The sequence below is a fragment of the Trachypithecus francoisi genome, unplaced genomic scaffold (genome assembly GCF_009764315.1).
Source record: "Trachypithecus francoisi isolate TF-2019V2 unplaced genomic scaffold, Tfra_2.0 Lachesis_group13, whole genome shotgun sequence".
Classification (NCBI taxonomy): domain Eukaryota; kingdom Metazoa; phylum Chordata; class Mammalia; order Primates; family Cercopithecidae; genus Trachypithecus; species Trachypithecus francoisi.
The window spans coordinates 99,294,475-99,316,013 of record NW_022681458.1 but is presented as its reverse complement, the minus strand read 5'-3'; the positions used below and the strand labels follow the sequence as shown (position 1 = coordinate 99,316,013).

Below are 21,539 nucleotides of genomic sequence, written 5' to 3'. Positions count from 1 at the left end.
CTTCACTTAAGAATGCTGGGCTTGAATGAAAAAACTAGTTCACATGGATCAAAAAGGTTCACTTTAAAGTTTACCCTAGCTGTTTAATATCTGAATGCAACAATCTAGGTTTTATTTGGAAATGATGATGCTTGTAATGATTATGTCTTATGCCCTCAAAGCAATTTGGAAAGCTTTGTCTGATAAACCTCTTTTATCCTAGTTCTATCTTCTGCTGTTCTTACCTCCCTTCCCCCTCCACTTTCTCCAATCCCTTTCCTCTTTATCCCTAACATTATTATTATTTTTTGGATTTGCTCGTATACTCTGTACACACTTGAGCAATTACGTAGGAAAAAGGAGTCTGGCATTTTCTTATTGTAACCCAAAGAAAAACAAGCTTAAGCATATCCTGATAACATAAGAAGTCAATGGATTCATTCTTTGGGGAAAAAAATCTGACCAGAAAGAAAACAAATAGACTTTCAAAATATAATATTTAGATTGGAAAAAAAAGTATAATGGGTCAGTTCATTTACTTAGAGAAGGTATTCTTAATGTTCTTAATTATGTATGAGTACATAATCTAGGTTGGTACAATTTTAGATGAAGCTGCTAAAACTAAAATGTTTGAGAAAACAGATATTGCTAAATAGTACAGAGAAACCACTTTATACAGCACCATTTTTTCATTGAACACTCAACTGAGAAGTAAAACATCCAGAACATGCCCAGTTTATTGGGAGTTTGTTTTCATATTTCTGCATGTGTTTATAAAAGCATTTCAAGATGTAGCTTTTTACTGATTCTACCTTACTAAAAAATCAATCAAGCAACCATCATTTGCTAATTACTGATTCTACCTTGCTAAAAAATCAATCAAGCAACCATCATTTGCTAGTAAACGTTTTTATCACAGCTTTCAAACCTTTTCAAGACATCTGAGCTCATCTTCACTTCCTCCTTCTTGAAAAAGAGACCCCATGGTGTGACACTCTAAAACCACCTCTGGATTCAAAACTATGACTGCCTGGGAATTGAAGGCCCAGTTGCTGAGATTCCCTGATTTGCAAAGCAAGGGAGAGTTCCTAACTGAATAACTCGAGTTTGTAACTAAAAACAAAAACAAAAACCTGTTCATCTATTGCAAGCAAGTATACTCCCTTTGTTACATGGTATGCAATTAGATGCCTTTGAAATAAAAGGTAAGTTAAATCAGAAGTCTCAGGGACAAGAAAATACTATTTTAAAACAGGGAGTGTCAAATGTTTTTCAATTTAGTACCAAAGGGTATTTCATAGGTAATTTCTCAGGGCTGATGTTAGCTAATTATTAGCTACCGTACCCTGCCTCCCATTCTTAGTGACTATCTCCTGGCAGAAAGACACAGCTAGGAATGTTTTGTTTCATTAGTCCTTGGACTTTTTATCAGCATCAAGAAGGTGGACTGAGCCAAAGTTAGAAGAATTCTGGAGCTAAGCAAAAAGTGACACGTTTAACAGCCCCCATTAATTGGGGGCTGTTACATGATTAATTTGAGAAAAACAGAAGAGACCGATTTCTTTACAACTCACAGTTGGATGCAATGCACTAAAAGTAATCCTGTAAATTACATTTTAAATCTCCAACATATTCCGAGCAGATAAAATAGTGGCATGATTGACCAAACTCCTTTTAAAAGTACACATATTACGATGCATCATAGTTATAAACAGATGGTATTTGGCCTCCTTCCTATTCTCAACATTTGGAATTTCTAAACTATGTGAATTAAACAATAATATTTTATAAACATACAAGGGATTTTGCTCACTGCTTTGTTAACATAGAAATTATACAATGCTGACATTTATTTAAATTTTAAAAAGTAAACAACAGTGTGCATCGAAATAAAGCAAACTAAAATCAACATAGAGAAGTATGTTCTGTGTGCATACTACCTACAATGGCACTGGCCTTTTAAAGGGAAGACATAATGGGTTGAAGAACAAATTGTAGCACAGATCGGCCTAATCCCTTGTACTCCAAGGCTCATTTAACACCTCTCTGTAAACAACGGATATTTATACCATAATTGGCTATTTGACCATCAGTGTTCATTTACTATGTAACCTGCTATTATGGAGTTAAAAGAAGCTCCCCTTCATTGGCTCGTCAGCTTTCAGAGTAGCGAAAGTGTCCTCGCAGTTTTAAAAACACTTACACAAACGGGAATCAGTCTGACACTTGTACTCAGAATGAGAAACATTATCATGATATCAATAAGTATATATTTATTCTTTGGGGGATATTATTGCCAGAAAGAAAAGGAAATATATTAGATCTGAGTATCATTTCCTGAGATTCTTTTCTAAAATGATAGCTTTAACCCTTTAGCCGCAGTTTGGAAGGGAGACCCATCTGCTGATTTGATGTACTAAATAGAAGGCACTTGGTTTCCAAACACTATTCTCAGATTTGCAAAGTTGTGCTGTGATGAATAAATAATGAATCAGATATTTCAATCCGTTTTATGATTTTTGAAAGCCCTGATTATCATTGTTTACAGTCTCTTGTTAATGCACTTCCCATGCGTTCTTGTTTAGCCTTCCAAGGGTAGGTTTATGTAGGCCACCCTCTCGCTTTACTTTTGGACTGCTCTCACGTGTTAACCCACCCGCTCACACCTTTAAACCAGTTTGGGGAATATTTCAAATCTGAGGGGGTAAGTCTTGAGCGACAGATGACAAGGAGTATTCGCAAACACTCCAGGCTAATGTTACTTGTATTTGGTCACAGGTGTGCCCTGCTTTTGCATACTATAATATCTCTATTGGTGAGAAAGAGGGAGAAAATTATGCTAAAACCACATGGATAGAAAGGAAACCGGCACTGCTGAAATCAGGAAGGATCAGCATTTCTTTTCTCCTATACATACATGTGTATACTCGGATAAATAATGATAAATCACGGCAGTGTGAGGGAGGCTTTTAACAAAATGCAAGCTTCAAAATAGGAATATTTTCCCAAGTTTTCAAAAACTTAATCAGAGCAAATGAGTGACAAATAAATGTTACCCTTCTAAATATTCTCCTGCCCCAATATTGCTTAACTCCTCTTCTCCACTCCTCCTAAATAACCAGTTAGTGGTGAGGAGGAGAAACGAGGTTTGTATTCAATATACAGGTGCGAAGTGAAAAAGAAAGCGTCTGGGGGGTGAGATTTAAATCAAGTATCCGAACATACCAGAGTCAGAGAGGAGTTATTCTAAAGTGTGTAGATAAAATCCCTTCCGGAGAGTCTCCGTGCCCATCCCCACTCCCCTTCCCGGGATTGCTGAGGGCAAGTTATGTTTTTTAAAAAGGTAGTAGGCACCGGTGTTTCCGGTTTTGCTTAGTGCGTCTTCATCGTATTCCCTCACTGAGGACTGAGCCTGGCCGACTCAGGGAACCGAGTTCCATGAAATCCTCAGACGCGTAAAGCACAGGGTGCCGGCCCACCGGGCTGCGCTCCCTTCCCGGGGTGCCCGAGAGAGAGCACCCAAGCTCGGTGCAGCCAAACCCGGGCAGGAGTGGGCCCCCACCGCGTGCGCGCGTGCCAGCCTGGGAGTGTCGGCGCGCGCGTGGCGGGTGCGTGCCGGTGTGTGTGCGTGACAGCGCGCGCGTGGCACGGTGTTCGCGCGCCAGGGTGCGCGTGCCGGCGCGGGTGTGCGAGGGAGTGCGCGCGGGTGGGAGCGCCGGGGGCTGGCGGGGCCAGCGCCCTGGGACTAGCCCCTCGTGCTCCGCTCTGCGCTCCGGCAGCGCCCACGCAGCCGAGAGGAGTGGGTGATGACTTCGTGACCTCAACGTCCTCCCCAGTCCCTCGACATGTTCCCGCGCCTGAAAGGTGCAGAAAACTCCCCCCACCGCTCTGGACCAGACTGAGCAAGGCGTTGAGGGCGGGCGCCGCCGCAGACCGGAGCTCGGGCTGGCTGGCCGCTCAGGCGCCGCAGTGTGGAGGGAGCGGACGCGCTGGCGAGGCGACCCGCTCTGGGCAACGCGGGCGCAGCTGCCTCGACGCAAGGCACGAGCTGGTCGGGGGCTCGGGCGAGCTGGTGTCGGCGTGCCGGGTCGTGCGCTCTTTCCGCAGGCGAGCGCCGGGTTCCGCGGAGGTCCCTGCGACCCCTGCCTCCCCACTGCCCGCTTCTCCGCCCGGAGACCCCGAGCCCCCAGGCTGCGGTGCGCCAGGCCAGACCCGACCAAGGGCAGAAGACCTGAGCGGCAGGGAGGCAGAACGAAAAGAGGTAGCAAGCCCCAGACAAGGGATCCTTAATTACAGATTAAAGGCAAGCAAAACCGTACACCACATTTTCCATGTGTCAGCTGACGGCCGCGACAAAAGAAAACAGAACGCTGGGGGGTTGCGGGGAGGCCCCTTATCTGCCCCCTACCCCTTGACAATGTGTGCAAATGTAAAATGCATTAGGTAGTGACTCTGGATAGGTGGTGCCCGGGGCCAAATCGCAGCTGCAGGCTCCATCGTGTAGGAGGACAGTTTGCTGATGCACCCAGAGATCTGGGGAACCTCTTACAAAAAAGGGACTACAAATACTCCGATTGAGCACATTTTGCTTCTTTAAAACTTCATTACTCATACATTTTAAGTTAAAAATTTTTGTGCTTAAAGTGTTGCAATTATCTTCAGTAAAATTCTAATACACACGCACACATACACACAATTTTGTTTTGCAATTTTGTAGATTCTGTTTTATTGGCCTGGTATCACAGCCTTAAAAATTCAAGGGGAAAAGCCAAACCGATTGAAAGCCAGGGAACATAGCGGCAAGCACCACAGAGCACAAGTTCCCCTCCATGACTCTGAGGCTCAAATGGAAAAAGGAGAGATGTCTGCTTTGATTTCTTTCCTTTTAATTAATCATGATCACAAAGCAATCTCCACCCTGTCCCTGGGATTTAAGATACTGGTTAAACTCCACCGTGTCCCGAATTCTCCATAGAAGGTGGAGGAGTGTTCAGAATCTAAAGTCCACCCGCGGACCATTAAAAACCTTTAGGTCTGTGCCCTCATTTTTAATACTCAAATTAAAGGATCACCCCGAGCCGCCACGCAGTACACTCTTCTCTATTTTCTCCCTCTTGTTGCTGGGCCAGTTTTGGAAATTAGAAGGGGTTGTCTCTTTGTTAGCAATCTGTTTACTTTCTTCTGATACAATGAAGCATCAGGTTCAAGGTGACAAGCCTTCTTGGTTTAGTCATTTTTACCCATCTTCCTCTTTGTAGATGATGTTTTTTTTTCATTTTCAATTATATTTTTTTCATCAATGCCATCTCCCGAACAGCATTTTAAAAATAAAATTTCCAAGTCTTTTTTTTATGTGGTTCCAGTCAAATGATTTACCCACACGCCAAATAATACTATTTACATCCAATATTAATAGCTGCCTATCAGTAATTCTTAAAGATCTTCTGATCCATATTTAACAATTTAAATGATGGCTAACATTATTGACAGGCAAATGCCTGAACCAATAGTTTGTGGACTAGTTGCCAGCCAGATGACAGCCAGGTACACTCAGGGATAAGAACATAATTAGTTTCTGCCCTAGTCTCTTCAACTGTAGAAGGCAGACAGCACTCTTTCTCACCTTCCAGGGAAGCAGATTGGCAGATTAACAAAATGATGTAAATCACACAAGGTTTAAATCCCCCTTCCCCTTCTAATACCTATTTAGGAAAACTTTAAAATTTTTCCTTTTGGCATCTAGTCTTTCTGTGGTTTAGCCACATGCTCTCCCCTTTTTGGCTTTATCCTTCTGTAAAGTAAGTAAGGTAAAAGAGCATGATAGGAGTTTTTCTTTTTCTTATAGCTTTCCTGTGTTTGAGTGGATCATCCTGTTGCCGTCGTTTTAGTCCAGTTGTTGTTAGTTCATGTTCTTACCACCCACCAAAGAATAGCACAGGATTAAGTTTATATTAACAAATGATGTTCATGAGTAGGTTTTTAAATGCCAGAGTTATGATTTATTTTTTTAAATGGGTGGAGAAAGGGGAGCGGCAATAAAACTAGCTCCCAAGTCATTCAAAATCCTTGGTTTCACACATCTATGTGGGCTTTTCTTTGTTTTGGTCTTTTAAGTTTTTTGGACATACCTCTTATTTCCCTGTAAGTCCTATTATCATGGACCAAATGCCTTTTTTTGACTATCTTTGTCCATAGCTTGAAACCCTGTTTATTACGGTTAAATTTATAGAAAGTATTATATGGTCCTCTTTTCTACTTCCTAAGAGTTTATAATTGTCCCTGTTTATCTCCCCACCCATTAAGAATTCTGCAATAAATCCCTGCACCAAATAAATTAAAATCTGCAACTTCAGACACCCAAGGAAGAGGACATTAATCCACTTAGTAAAATACTCAAGACCTCCCCCTCTCAATTGCAGCTCTTCTTAATGTAACATTCAGTAATTACAGCTGGCTCCTTATACTTCCCTCCCTCCCTTTTATTCTGAATCATATTGGCCTTGCTTAACCTTCATTTCCTTTTCTACTCCCCACATTTGTCCACATACTTTTCTTTGACCATGTTTGTCTCTTTCTCTTTCTTTCTGCTGTGTGGATTGAGGGCAACAAATGAAGCTTTCCAAGAGCTTAATACTGGCTCGTAAAATCCCATCCTACCTCCCCATTCCACTATTAGCGCTTTGTACAATTTTTATGCATCCTTCAGTTGTGTAGTTACTGCTCTATATTTTTCTGATTGATCATTAAGTTATGCTGGCTTTTCAGAACTGTCTCCATAATCCTGAAGCAAAGGCTTTTTACTTGGCATGCTCTCTGCCTTTGGAATGCCTTTCCTGGCAAGGACAGACGCTTTGGTTTGACTACGATTCTTAAGTTACAATTCAAAGCTAATTTGTTCAGTTAGGTTTCTACTATGAGCAGCTCTGTTTCTCACCGTTAAGTGCTCCATGATGCTGCTTAGTTGAAGGGTGTGTTGTAAGTGCAAGATGTAATATACTCATATTGTACTTGATTATCAGTTTTCAAAAACAGCTGCATGCTTTGATATCTGTGTAAGGAAATATCGAAAGATAATATACCATTGGTATTTATTACTCTATAATTAAGGACGTGTCAGTGTTTCCCTTCCAAAAAAGCCCCTTATTTTCAGAAATTCATATCTCAGGCATAAATTTCCCTATGAATTATGGTCTAATACCATACTAGAAGTTTCTTCTTTTTAAGTTATCCCTCCCCTTCCTTTTCTTTCTGAGGAAGTAAGTCTCAGGATGTAATTTCTGGGTTATTGCTTTGAGATGAGGGGGAGCAGGCCCAGTGCTGCACAGTTCAAGGTGCTGCCACGTTGTCACCTGCTCCCTCTGCTCTCCTGTCCTGTGTGGGGAGACACTGGAGGCTGCCTTTCGGATGAAGGGTCAGCTTTATACATACATGGGTGAGCAGCTTTGTCGCTGTATGATTCAAAAGGCAATAGAGAAGAGTCAGTTGTCCAGAAATATCACAAGTGCCACAAAGTCTGAACTTTTAGTACATAAATCAATTCTTCTGCATGCCTCTCCTTATAGTCATTGAGAATACAAATACTGGCCAGTGTAACATAATACACCTAGAGCAAGGTATTAGCAACTTATTAACACATTTCTTCTTACAGTGAGAGGCAGAAGGAAGAAACAGGAGAAAGAGATGAGAAGACAATTTTTTTTCCCTCCTTGAAGAGGTGGTCTTGACTACTGCTCAACCACAGCCTACTGAAAAAGCTCTGGAAAATCTGAGTTCTAGATCTGCCTATACCACCGAGGGACTTCTCCTCAGGCCCCAGTTTCCTACATCTCAAATACAGGAGATTATGAAAATAAGTGCTTCTCAGGAGGGCCACGGAACTTACCTAAATGTATGAATTCAGTAGCATGTAAGACCACAGGGAGTGCTGGGGGCCCATGACAGATGGGGTATACTCACTGAATACCTCCCTAAAGGGAGAATCAGAGCAATAATAAAAACACTTAAAATAATGGCCATACTCCGGACGCGGTGGCTCACGCCTATAATCCTAGCACTTTGGGAGACCGAGACGGGTGGATCTTGAGGTCAGGAGATCTAGACCATCCTGGCTAACACAGTGAAACCCCATCTCTACTAAAAATACAAAAAAATTAGCCGAGCATGCTGGCGGGTGGCTTAGTCCCAGCTACTCGGGAGGCTGAGGCAGGAGAATGACGTGAACCTGGGAGGTGGAGCTTGCAGTGAGCTGAGATGGCGCCACTGCACTGTAGCCTGGGAGACGGAGCGAGACTCCCTCTCAAACAAAAAATTGGCCATACTACATGGTCTCTTGTGTCCCTTTTAACGGCAGAAAAGTGGGCCACAAAATAACCACCTCCACTGTCCTTTGCTGTCTCCTGCCAGCTGGAGACAGAAACAGAAAGGAACTAGAGGTCCAACTGAGTCATGCACACTGCACTTGGTGCTTCCTGAAAGGCACATAAGTGACAATGACAACATCCAATGTAGGGAAAGGCTTATACAAAAAAAACCTTTTTTTCTGTAACACACTTCAGCTCCTAAATATGTCACTATATGTGCCTTAATTTTCTCATCTGTGAAATGATATTGAAGACATTAAATTTTCAGATCTAAAGAACTTCAGATTGCTTGAGAAAGGTCATACCAGTATTCCTAGGAGTCACATCTTCTCGCACCCCACCTTAGGTCTGCTATTTAAATGCAGTAACTAACAGGAAAGTAATATAACCATTTAAAATTATCTTCCAAGAATCGTCAATTCCTTCTAGCAGTTTATAAAAACAATTAGGATCCTCTCCTTGGGGTTGGGAGTGGATAAGGAATAACTCAGATACTGACAGATGATGGCGGGACACCTGAAGAAACTGATCCCAAATTCCAATTTAGAAAAATGGACTGCAGAGTGAGTGGGGATCCTGGTCCCTGGAGCCATTTGTGCCTCACATGCAGTGAGGGCATCCCACAGATACCAGGGAGAACTCTTCCCCCGGGATAGATTGCAATGAAAGCACAGAGACCACGATTCCCTCCTGCGTCCTGAAGAGGAAAGGGGAGAGGCAACACTACAGGGAGTGGGTAGTGTGGTTGGGAGCTCAGAGAGCTCTCGTGCTCTTAATAGGCAGTTCTGAATTTTTTGAGATGAAAAAGACTGGGCTCATTTAACATCTGCCTTCATCTTCCTTTCCTTACCTTCAGAAGGGAGTTTTAGAGCTACAGTTTTCCATCTTGTGTTTGCCACAGGCGACTGTTAGAGATGGCAATCAGCAGCCCCAAGAAACAGGAACCTGTGGCCAGTTAAGTCTGACTTTCTCCACAGCATGAAGGTTGAGGTGAAGTCCCTGGCTCCTGTTAAGCAGAGGAAAGTCTTCTCAAGCAACATTGGGAGTAGAGTAGTTTCTATCACTTTCTGAGGGAAGCGGTTTTCTGACTCAATCAATAGTTGAGGAAACTAAGAAATGTTAAGGACAGCCTGATAGTAAAACTAGTAACATGCTTCCCAAAGTATTTATATCTCCTATCAAAAGGTATATGCAATAAATACACTGAAGATGCATGAAAAGTCATAAAGAGTGGCAAGAAGCCTTTGTATATCATGACCCAGCTTAAGAAACAGACCGCTCATCATGCAACGAATGCACCTCTCCCTACTTTTATGTCCTTTTTTTCTCTACCATGGCCCCTCTGACATAACCATTATTGTAAGTTTGGTTAATGCCCAGGTTTTCTGTAATACTGTTCTTTAATCACACGTCTGTATCTTTGAGCAGCATGTAGAATTGTTCGCAAGTTTTTCAAACTTCCCCAGTTACATTTTAATGAATAGCTTTGAAGAGAGGGCATAGGATAGGAGCATTAGTAGTCTGTATTGCAATTCAAATTTTAAAATTAAACATGTTCAAGTCACTGGTTTATAATATACTCTCTTCATTGTTAAACATAAGATCTAATATTAAATAGTCCCAAATTTTCCACTGAAAAAGAAAGGCAGTTGGGTCAATAGTCAATAGAAGAATAAGACCCACAACTGTATGTCTGCATTAAAAGATAGCATGGACTATCATTTGAAAACTGATTGTATCATCCACAGAAAGTATCTTGAGACTTAAGTGAAATTTCTTTTGTGGCTCATAATATTTCTGGGTAGCAGATGCTTTCTTAAAAACAGATTTTACTTTTAAAAATATCAAATATAATTAACACCTTCAACATAAAATGAAATCTTTGCTTCCAGATGCATTTCAAGGTGTTGGAATTAATCTATGCAGCCCTCTATGGCTAAGAGTTTCCATTGACTTGTGGATTCTGCTGCCATACTGATGTCTGAAGGACTGAGAACAGGAGCAGGGCATTTAAACTTAACTGTATTTGAAGGATGCTTATTAAACCAGGAGCATTTTTAAAAAGGTATTTGCATCTATTTCTGATCAACACAGTATAAACGAGAAGGTTAAGAACCAGGTGCCCTGGTATTTGTTATAGAAACACCTAGTCAGAAACACAGATTAAGTTTATGGCAAGCTGTATTTCAAGACACTGTGTCAAAGTCTTGACAATGGATGGACTTTTAAAGATATTTAAAATTAAAATTGGTTTTATTTTAAAAGAAAAAACAATCGAGTGTCAAAAAAAAAAAGAAAAGATTAAGTTTTCCATAAAACATACTCAAAACAATAAATGATGGGGGTGGTTGATAAGGGAAACTGAATTAATGAGTTAACTTGTAGTACCAACTATCTGCTGAGATTTCAGCAAAATACTGATTAACTTATTTAATAACACTCCATTCCACTAGGTCATGGGTGTTGAGAACCATGTGTGAGCGCACACATACACTCCTACATCTTTTTTTTTTTTTTTTTTTTGAGGCGGAGTCTCGCTCTGTCGCCTGGACTGTAGTGCAGTGGCCGGATCTCAGCTCACTGCAAGCTCCACCTCCCGGGTTTACGCCATTCTCCTGCCTCAGCCTCCCGAGTAGCTGGGACTACAGGCACCCGCCACCTCACCCGGCTAGTTTTTGTATTTTCAGTAGAGACGGGGTTTCACCATGTTAGCCAGGATGGTCTCGATCTCCTGACCTCGTGATCCGCCCGTCTCGGCCTCCCAAAGTGCTGGGATTACAGGCTTGAGCCACCGCGCCCGGCCTCCTACATCTTTTTAAATGTTAAGAATTACACATTTAAAAAACTTTTTATTGCTTTTGTGAACTAATAGCAACTCTGACATTACAGTCTTTATAAGTTTTGTTTTTTTAAACTCCAAATCTCAGCATCACGCAAATAAGTGACACATTTAATGTAAGTTTTTTTTTATTTTTTAAATTAATTAATGAATTTTTTAGATGGAGCCCAGGCTGGAGTTCAGTGGCACAATCTCAGCACACTGCAAGCTCTGCCTCCCAGGCTCATGCCATTCTCCTGCCTCAGCCTCCCAAGTAGCTGGGACTACAGGTGTCCGCCACCAAGCCCGGCTAATTTTTTGTATTTTTAGTAGAGATGGGGTTTTACCATGTTAGTTAAGATGGTCTCAATTTCCTGACCTCATGATCCACCCGTCTTGGCCTCCAAAAGTGCTGAGATTACAGGCGTGAGCCACCGCACCCAGCCTAATGTAAGTTTTTATCCTGGAAGGAATGTTGGCCACAGCTAATGGCAAAATTTTATTTGTGTTTATGAGTGTAGAAAAAATGCCCACATACAGGTAACTTTCAATATTATATTTGCCTAAATCAGGAAAACACATAAATGTTTCAGATGTACTCTCTGAAAAGTGTTTAATGCTTTTTTTTTTTTTCTATCAATTAGTGAGAAAACATATATGGGTACTAGTTGTGTGTAGAATATCTTAGCCACTATAAAGTGTAAGCCCATTTATTTTCAGGATAGAAAAACACAGTAAACGAAGCACGATTTCCTGACTGTGGGAAAATATTATTTTGAGAAGATGTCGTATGTGACACAGCACCTGACAGAAGCCAACTGACTCATCTGGTTTATCTCTGTAGGTGGCATAAAGTATAACCTTGCCCATGAGAAGTGGCAAAGAATTTATTATTAATATTTATATCTTCAGTTTTGCTCTCCAAAGGAGCACACCTGCTAGATTCTGAGTTCCATAGCCTTAGACTGGAAGGAACTTCCAAAATAGTTCTTGAGCTCTTTGTTTTCTGGGTGAGGAAGTAATTTGTTCACTGGCTTCCCTGTAAGAGAGTCTAGAAGCCAGTGCTACGGTGGCCCATCACACACTGTGGGTCTCATAAATGTTGGAGAGAGTTGTCTGTTCAGATGGAGCTTGTTGTTTCTGCTTCTTACTCTTCCTGCTTTTAAATTCCCAGGCCTCATAGACTCCGAAATCCTGCTTTCTTTGATCTGTAATACTGCCTCTCTCCCAAGGGCTTTGTCTGGCTCCCTAACCTTGATCTGTTTCGTGCTTTCGATTTTGCTACCTGTCAAATGGGCCCTACTGGCCTTCTGAATCATTGCTTTCTCCATCTTAGATGCCTGCTAGGCCACTCGATCCTTCCAGAAGCTAGAGAGCCTGGCTTGCCCCTTGTCACGCCACCTTTCCCTGGCTGTGCCTCACTCTGTGGTGTATAGAAGTTACTCATTTCAAAAGCTGGGAAAGTTACAATTTACCTGTCAGTAAACAGAAGATGGTTTATCAACAGACTTTACCTTAATGACTACAAATGTTTACCTCCTGCTTTCCAGAATGCAAAGAAAATCTTGGAAATGTCATAATATCTTACAAACATTTGCAAAACAGATCCTTGTTCATCCGGAAAGGAAACAATTGTATTCGTTGTCTCTGTCACAAGGAAAACGTTCCGTGAGAAACATATAGGTAGATGTATATACATCTATACATAAATGAATATGCTAATTAAAAATTGCAGTGGGTACTTTATTAAAAATTTATTTTACCATCTAGCTATTCAAAACATCTTTACATCAACAAGCACAGCAGTTTGACTATTGGAATCATAAGCGATTTATCTTGAAAAGGTTATATTTGTAGGTGGATGCAAGTATTTTGGAGCAATATTTCTATCAAAATTACTGGTTTTGTTAGGAGTATTTTGATTTCTCTATTTTTACACTGGGAAAAAAAATTAAAACAAGTATGTCAGTGTTCATTTTATGGGCTAGATGGTTTCACTGTGTTTGTCATATTTGTCCGAATTACAGCTGTTTATCTTGCAACTTTCTTTAAGATTAATTAAATGCAAATGTAACTCTGTGAATCATGGGAATACCTGCCAGACCTCTTATTAATACCTTCACTTAAAAACCCCTGTGCCTGAGAGTCATTAATTTGCTAAAAGAAAAGTGCTAAAGCAGCCCTTTGCCCACAAACAATTCTGCGATGGCTGCCCAATTAGTCCCCAAGCATTCTGATCCTCCTTTCAGGCCTCGTGGCCCTTTGAGGACACAAGAAGGCTCCGATGATAACCTGGCAACCTAGGTAGAAACCCAGCCAAGTGTAAGCGTTTGAAGCTGCAGTTTGGCTGCCATCGTGTCGGCGAAAAGAAAGAATTCAGGCACCATGTCATCCAGTACAAAGGATAAAAACGGATTCAACCGGAAATTCAATGTGGCACCACATATGGGATACATGAGTGCGGTTATACAACAGGCCACATATTTTTTTTGAACAGTCTCCTACATGTGATGCCGAGGACATGTGTAACCATCATAACGTCTCTAGGAATCTGTATTTAATTTGAGTTGGGGTGGTGGCAGGGATTGGAGATCTGAAGCCGCCACAGGTTTGTGGCAGATGGCTCTGTGTCAGCTATGACAAGCAGCCAGGCTCAGCTTCCTCTGCAGATTTTCTTTTCTCTCTGATCAGGTAAATATGGGCACACTCTGGAAAGTTCTTCAGATTCTGCCTTAGGCTGCAAGTTTGTGACTTAGCCCCATCTGTCACAAATCTTCCCTAGGTTCTGTTGTAAGCAGAGACCTGAATTTACCATGTAGGGCTGCCCAAGAAAACGGAGCGATTTCACCCTGCAACGAGGAGGAGGGAGAGAAGAGAAAGAAGTGAAGAGCATTAATGACTAAAAGATGAAAGTATGCTGAAAATTTATATTGCAAATTTGCATCACTTACGTCAATTACATTTCAAAAAGCCACCAAGTAAATGGTTCTTGAGTTTCATCACCTCAGGAAATCTCAGTTTCTGATTGGTTTAAGGTGTTGTATTTCCAACCAGAGAAGAAGGCTACTGTTTTTTGCAAATGGGTATATTCTGCTGCACACATATTCCTTGGTTTATGTTATGAATGAGAGCCATTGGAAGTTCATCATCCAATTTTTATATAAACACAAGACACATAACACTGTACATACAAGTTTTTGCTGTGAATTTTACTTTTAATTGATGAAGACACAATGAAAAATGCCATTAATATTATGTGAAATTTAAAAAGTGCTTCATATTTATAACAGGTTTATATTCATTATTTCATAATAGCAGTACCTCAGGGTAAATTGATATTTAAAAAATATATTCTTCCAGGTTTACAGATGAATCACATGGAAGCCAAGAAAATCACTTAGAATCAGGTTGCAAATGAGTAGCAGAGAAGGACAAAACCTCTGACTGATCTTAATCAGCCAAAGCATATCTGTGATGCTAAAAGGCTTTTTCCTTTTATTTTATTTAGACAAATCAAAGGAAAGCCAGACCAAATAAAATTGAGGCAGGAGGTGAAGAAGGAAGGAAGGGAGAGAGGGAAGAAGAAAGGGAAAGGAGGGAAAGGTAGAGGAGGGAGAGAGAGAAAGAGTGAGAGACTGAGACTGAGAATTTGCCTTAATTGTGCTGGTGCAGTTGAGAGCTTCTAGAAGTTCTTAGAACATCATAAACATTTAAGTTTTCATGTTTAAGGAAAAAGTAAGGACTCCGGAGCAGTATTAAAACTAGTGAGCAACACCTTATTCAAATATAGAGTTTAAGCTCAAATTAAAAGGGGACTATAGAGTGACCAGTTTCTTGAAGGAAACAAAGTAGCTTGGCTGTGGTTCAGGTACATATAGCTTGACATAATCAAGATAACTACAAATGGCTTTTCTGGGCAATGAGTGCGAATTGTAAGCTTAATTATTGTTTTGAATTAGTTTCCGGCAGAACTCTAAAAATTCTTCTCTCTTCCAAACAATAGGAGATTATAAAAGTTTTGTCAATATTGAGGAACTTGAAGAGGAAAACAAAAAAATCAGGAGCTATCACCTGAAAAATCTTAAACTACAAGTCACTCTCAAAAAGCAAGAATGGCATCTCTCTCTCTTTTTAAACCAGAGAATACCATTCAATTTATAAATAAAAATACATGAAAAATGGGATTGGAATGAAAATCTCTTATGTCAGTCTGGATGATACCTACCTTACACAACTGCCCTATTTGTACTCGTATATTCATTTCAATACTGGTAATGAGGAAATAGCTATAAAATGTCTTTCAACAGCATTTAAAAATATAATGATCAGGGTTCTCTAAAAGTATGAAATACTAATTTCAAATAATTGTTGAGAATTTTCCATAAGTAAATTCACATAGTATAATAAAAGTGAGGCCAAAAAAATACAACTTCACAGTATTACACTTGCTTGGGTTAGAAAGGAAGAACTATGGTTAGTTTAAGGGGTCAATCCTTAGCTGATTCTTTTCTGATTATTTCTAGAAATTTGTGTTCAAGTTAGGCTTAGGAGTCATCGAAGAGCTCCCTATTTTATCTCTGTGAGAAGTATGTGTCCAGTGCATCTGCCTGATGTGAAAAAGTACATGTCTCGACAATACAAGTTTACAGTCAATGACTCAACTGTAGACATCAACTTTGTCAGAAGTGGTTTTATATTTTCTTAAATTAAGAAAAATGGTTTTAGGTTTTTTAAATTATTAAGAAACATTTAATTTTTGCATGTACTGGATTTTTCTAACGATCCTAAGGCGTGTGTGTGTGTGTGTGTGTGTGTGTAAGAGAGAAAGAGACTGAGTACACATGTACATGCAAATGAGGAATTTAAACATTTCAGGTCTGAAATTATTTCAGGTAGGAAGTCATGGACACAAGTGTTCTGTGATAGAAGGAGTCACTTTAAGAAAAAAAGTAAATTCTGTTTCTGCTTTTCACTTACTAGCATTCTGTTTCAAATCCTGCTTCAAGTTATACCCCAAACTCTCACTCATATTGAAAGTATAATGTCTGATGTGAGAAGAAAGCCAAGTGTTAGTAGCCTTATTCTAGTCATTAAATTTCTAAGTGTGAATCCATATGAAAAATCCTATCCTAAAGTGAACTCTATATGATAAGAAGTTGAAATGATTTTAAAATGTAAACTTTTAACAACAAAAAAAGAGTAAGGTGTAAAAATGTAAAAGGAACAAATTAAAGAATTCAGTGACATTCTATCCTTTTAGATCTTAGAAGCATATGTTTTATAAAAGCAAAACAGCACTGTCCAATGAAATAAATCTAAAAATAACTCCCAACATTCTTTTCACAGTACACACAAAAGATCCTTTCCGATTGCATAAGAAAAGTAGGTAAAAGCTAAAATGCGAATTCTCTAGTATTTAGTAAAAGCAAATGTTACCTATTTATAAAAGCAAATGTGTCTATTTATGAAACACAAGATAAAAAATTACAATAACTTGTTGTATCATTATTATAAAGGTTTAGAAGGCATTTTTTCTTCTCTGTTTTGGCTTTAAATCCTGTAACAACACACAAACTAAATCTGTGGTCCTTCCTGTACTTTTAACTCTATACCTTGCAACATGCCAGTTTTTCCTAATAATTGTATCATAAAGCTCCTGATTACTTAAAATTTTAGATGAATGTATTAATTTTTGAAATTAATTTTTAGACAATATCACTAAGCACTATGGATGAAGGCAAATGTGAAAATATGTTATAGATTTATAAGAGAAAGATCCATGGTAGCCTATGCTTAAAAATAAATTATATAAATAAGTTCTTATAAATGCTTTTGCATGAATTACTAATTTATAAGACTTTGAGATGCAGGTTTTTATGGTGTACCAACTAAAATACATTTAAGTACTAACATGTACTAAATGAAACAGCATTTAAGATATAGGTTATCATTTAAGCTGTGTGAGGAACAATTTGGTATATTAACAACATACCACTAAGCTGCCATTCTTTTTTTCAGAAGTTGTTTGTAAAATAAATAATTATAGCTCTGTTATGGCAGTAGCTGAATGAAAATATTTCAAGTGGACATCTGCTTTCTTTTCTTACTAGAGGCAACTTGTTGCTGTGACTTTTGAAATAGTTAAAAATTTGCAGATGTTTAAAATTTGCAGATGCAGAATAACAGGGTTAAGCAATGTTACAAATTGATACATTCTGATGGTGGAAACACATTTATAAATACTTCACCAAAAATTCATCCAAAGAGGGAAAAAATCAATAATCTGACAGAGAACTCACTGAAAATTGCTTTGTGTCATATACAGAAAATAAATTCATTTGTATTAATACTTATATTTCCTCAATTTCCATTATCTGCATATTTTGACAGTCTATCACATGCGAAACTATTTGACTGATATTTCATACAAACAAAACTGCTACTGAACTTTAAAAATTAGGAAATATTGAGGTAAATCTTGGACAACCGTTTTCTCTGTGGAGCTTCCCATGTATACAATACAATAGTATTGACTCAAGGAGTAATACTGAAGCTGGAACTGTTCAGTCAGCATTTTAAACTATTATGAGCTACCTTCTGAACCATTGCCAAGTTAATAGACAATGAAAGATAATGAGCTTGAAATTGGGTGTTAAATTGCATTTTTGGTTCTCTCTCTTTTTCTTGAAGTTTAACTGTTTCCTGTAGAAACAAAGTCATGTTTTGATGTATCACTATGTAAATATGTATTTTAGGCTATGAATAGGGAAAGGAGAAAAAAAAAAGCAGAGAACTGTATTTCATGTAGAAGGTTATATATTAACATAGGAAAATTAAAATATGTTAGATTATAAAACTGCTAGATTGTAAACTATACTGGATTTATGTAAAATGAAGATGCTACATTCGAAGAATATAAAAAGGTATATTACTCATGGCCTAGAGCCACCTTCAAAACTCATAAAGCAGATTTATCCTAGTTCAATTACTTAGACTTTTAGTAGGGCCTCTTTGTGTTGTTATTTCAACAATGTAAAATTCTTGATTCAAATAAAGAAGATAACGAACGAGGGTAGTGAATGATGATGCTGTTTACACTATTTTCCCTTTGCCATTCAGAGATGAGACTGACATACTTATTCTAAAGAAACTGAGGATTTTTTATGTCATTTTTATTAAATTGGACACGAGAAATATTCAATTCTTAAAAATCACCTTTCAAGTAGTTCAAAAATGAACACCAAACTTCACTAATGCCATTTACCTGAATTTTTGAGGACTAAGGATTTCATTATGATGGGAAGAAAGGCTTATCCTCATTAGTATAATTGTAGAATCTTTCCTTTACTTCCTTTTAAACTAATGAGTTACATTAATCCAGGTTCATTTTTATAAGCCTCTAGGGGCTAAATATAAAGGACAGTCATCTTAGAAAACAATAAATTTTAAAAAAAAGCATGTACCGTGCATTAAGTGCACGTATTTCATAAGACCTAGGTTAATACAACTGGCATCCAGTTTAATTAATCCTTGTTAGTGTAACAACTAATATCCCTCCCTAGCATGTTTCCTTTAAACATTAGTATGTTAATTAAATGTTTTTTTTTTAAGATTTTTCTTTGTACTTCAATATGGCATTTATACCATGTAAATCTCTTCTCAATAACTACCTTATAGAGATGTTTTCTTACAATATCTGGTCTCTTGCAGAAATTCTGGAGCCTTTTTGAAAGCTGTTCAGGTGTAGAATACAGATATTCAGCTGCAGGAAAAACAGATACATTTTTAATGAAACAAAAACCTCAAAGCACACACTCGATATTAGTCACTTTACTAATTAAAAATGCATATTGCTCTGTGCTGCCTCGTGTTTTACATTATTTAAGCATGATTTTATAAGGTTACCTCAGCTCACAAGGATGTTTAATGCTAAATAAGACTGTGTAGTTGTGGTGTTTAGACATCTCCTTTGGGTGATTAAAATACATTATTCTAATGTAACACAATGCATATGTGATATATTTAGTGATGAGAATTTTTTCAAAGAACTGGTACTATAGCTGTATGTACCCGTACAACAGTTACATATTATTAACTAGTCAATTGTTTAAATAATTTGGTGTGACTTTCAGTCCCTGATTTTTCTCTGTGTGTATCATTAAAAAAAATCTGTAAGCAATTGCAGCAACACTGACCTGCTTATAAAAATCCATCATTATGGGATATGTATGCTAACAATGAAGAATGTTATTTGAAAACTTGCTTTTTTGTTATCTTAAAAGAACAGATGGTAAATATAAGCTTACTCTAATGTATTAAAACACATAAAATTTTCCTTAACACTAACATGTTGACTTGCCAAATAAACAATTGCTCCTGCCTAAGTTTATTTTCAAACTTTCTAATTTAGCATTAAATCTCAATCAAGATGAATGCACATTAAAGCAGCTACCTGGAAATATTTCGGGATAAACCAAATCTTTAGGACAAAGTGGGTAACACCCACAGTACACAGCTTCCAACCTAGAAAAATTTGAGAAAGAGGATAAGAATATATGAAAAAGACAGTACCATCATACCCAGAAAGTGGTTTTGTTTGCCTAAAGTTAACAGAATGAGCCCAGAGTTAACTGGGACAAAAAACATGGTCGGCAGTATAATTCTAAAAGCCAAAGTTGCTCTTTTAAAAGATTTTATTGATCATATATGAATTTCATAGAACAGCACCAACAGCATATGTTTTGTTCACTGAATTAATCAAAGCGCAGCTCTGCATTTTTTTTTTGTTTTTAAAATACTGTTTAACACATTTTATAATCAGCAGATAAACACATGTAACAACATGGTAAAGTATGGACAGCTTTTCTTAATAATGCTGCAAAGGCTCAGAATGTTCATTTTTCAAAAATGTTTAAATAAAATAGCAAATACTTAACTTTAGCACTGTCGCCGTAGAAAAGATTGAGGCACTTTTAAAAGCATCAGAAAAAAATTTACAATCTGTTGTAATGGGGCATTTTCATTTTAAGCTCATGCTTCAAAACAATTTGTTATTATGCAGAATGTAAAACTCTTTCCCCTTTTGTTGAAAAACTCTCATGAAGACTACTTTAATGAACATTTTGCTTTCTTGACTAAAAATGCAGCTCACTTTCCATTTTATCAGCAAAGAATGCTTGTATTATTAAACAAACAAAAATGGAAGTTTCACTTTGTGAAAGGATTTCCCCATGGACCCACCTATGGGAAGTTTTTCTTCACATCACAGTAGAACGGTTAAGCAGAAGAAAGGTATTGCATCTTCCTTCTGTGTTAGCCCTGCATAATAGCTATTGATCTGACATATAATCAACTTTAAAGATACCACTGTCATTTCTGTTGGCTAGAAATTATGCAGTGAAATTCAAAACACCCTTTAAAATATGTTTATTTTATGAGAAACTTTGAATTGCATCCAAAATGTTGACCAAAGGGGAAATTTATTTTGAACTGCAGATTTTTTTTCAAACCAAAGTACTCTGAAGTCATGTTAGTGTTTACCTTGTTTATTTACAGTGACCAAGTAAATGAAACTTAAGCTGTTTTTAAGTGAATGATGTTTTCCCTATTTTCCTATGTTAACTGAAATTAAATAAAAAGTATTTACTTTGAGCTGCAAATTTTGGAAAAATACTTAGTTCAAAGTTTTGCTTGAGAACTGATAGAAGTTACAAAATAATCTAGTGGGAAGGCACAGGTTTCGGTTACCAATTATTAATATCAGAATGCAAACTAATATCTATTTTTTTTTGATACACACATAGGGTACACATAGAAATTCTTATAAGCACAGCTATAAACTACACTGTGACTGTATTATAAAACACTTAAAAAAGTTTTGAGTTTATAAACCAGTGATACTGTTTATGGACCAAAAGAAAATAGGCACTTTATCTGAAGACATTATTTTTAAATGCTGTGCCAATCGAAAAGCAAATACATATGAACATTCTCTCATAATTACATAAAATCAAGAGTGAAGTCATAGGCATTTCAGAGAGTGCACATGTTATCTGCTTTTTAATAATGGATTTGAATTAGAGTATTCTGTTCCCCGAAAGAAAATTGCAGGCCAAGTTACATTTTGAGTCATCATATGAATATGTACCATGCCGTTTCCAAAAAACCTCTGCTAATTAAAATACAGTAAGATAGAAATGGCATTATTTGATTTAGGAAGAAAAAATTTACAAATTTTGGATTTCAACTTCTATTTGTAAATTATGTTAGTCATGGTTATATTTCTAATTCATCAAGAAAAAAACCACCATCTCTTTTGGTTCTATTTTTGACTTGTTATGATATACATTACTTAGATGAGGACTATGTTTTAAAATATCTTA

The 21,539-nt window shown here is 38.0% G+C and overlaps 1 protein-coding gene across 14 annotated transcripts in view; it reads right to left on the bottom strand.

Annotated features, from left to right (window-relative positions):
* Positions 1-11,777: 11,777 nt before the first annotated feature.
* The window catches only part of GTDC1 (glycosyltransferase like domain containing 1), a 403,927-nt gene continuing 394,165 nt past the window's right edge, over positions 11,778-21,539 (bottom strand). For 13 of the 14 annotated variants that reach the window (XM_033231599.1, XM_033231600.1, XM_033231598.1 and 10 more), the window contains 3 exons: positions 19,610-19,680; positions 18,828-18,919; positions 11,778-14,006 (listed from right to left, as the gene is read on the bottom strand). In XM_033231599.1, coding sequence (XP_033087490.1) covers positions 18,845-18,919; positions 19,610-19,680 — 146 coding nt within the window. In that variant the 3' untranslated portion in view covers positions 11,778-14,006; positions 18,828-18,844. The remainder of the gene's footprint in view (positions 14,007-18,827; positions 18,920-19,609; positions 19,681-21,539) is intronic. The other variant, XM_033231609.1, reaches the window with a different exon arrangement.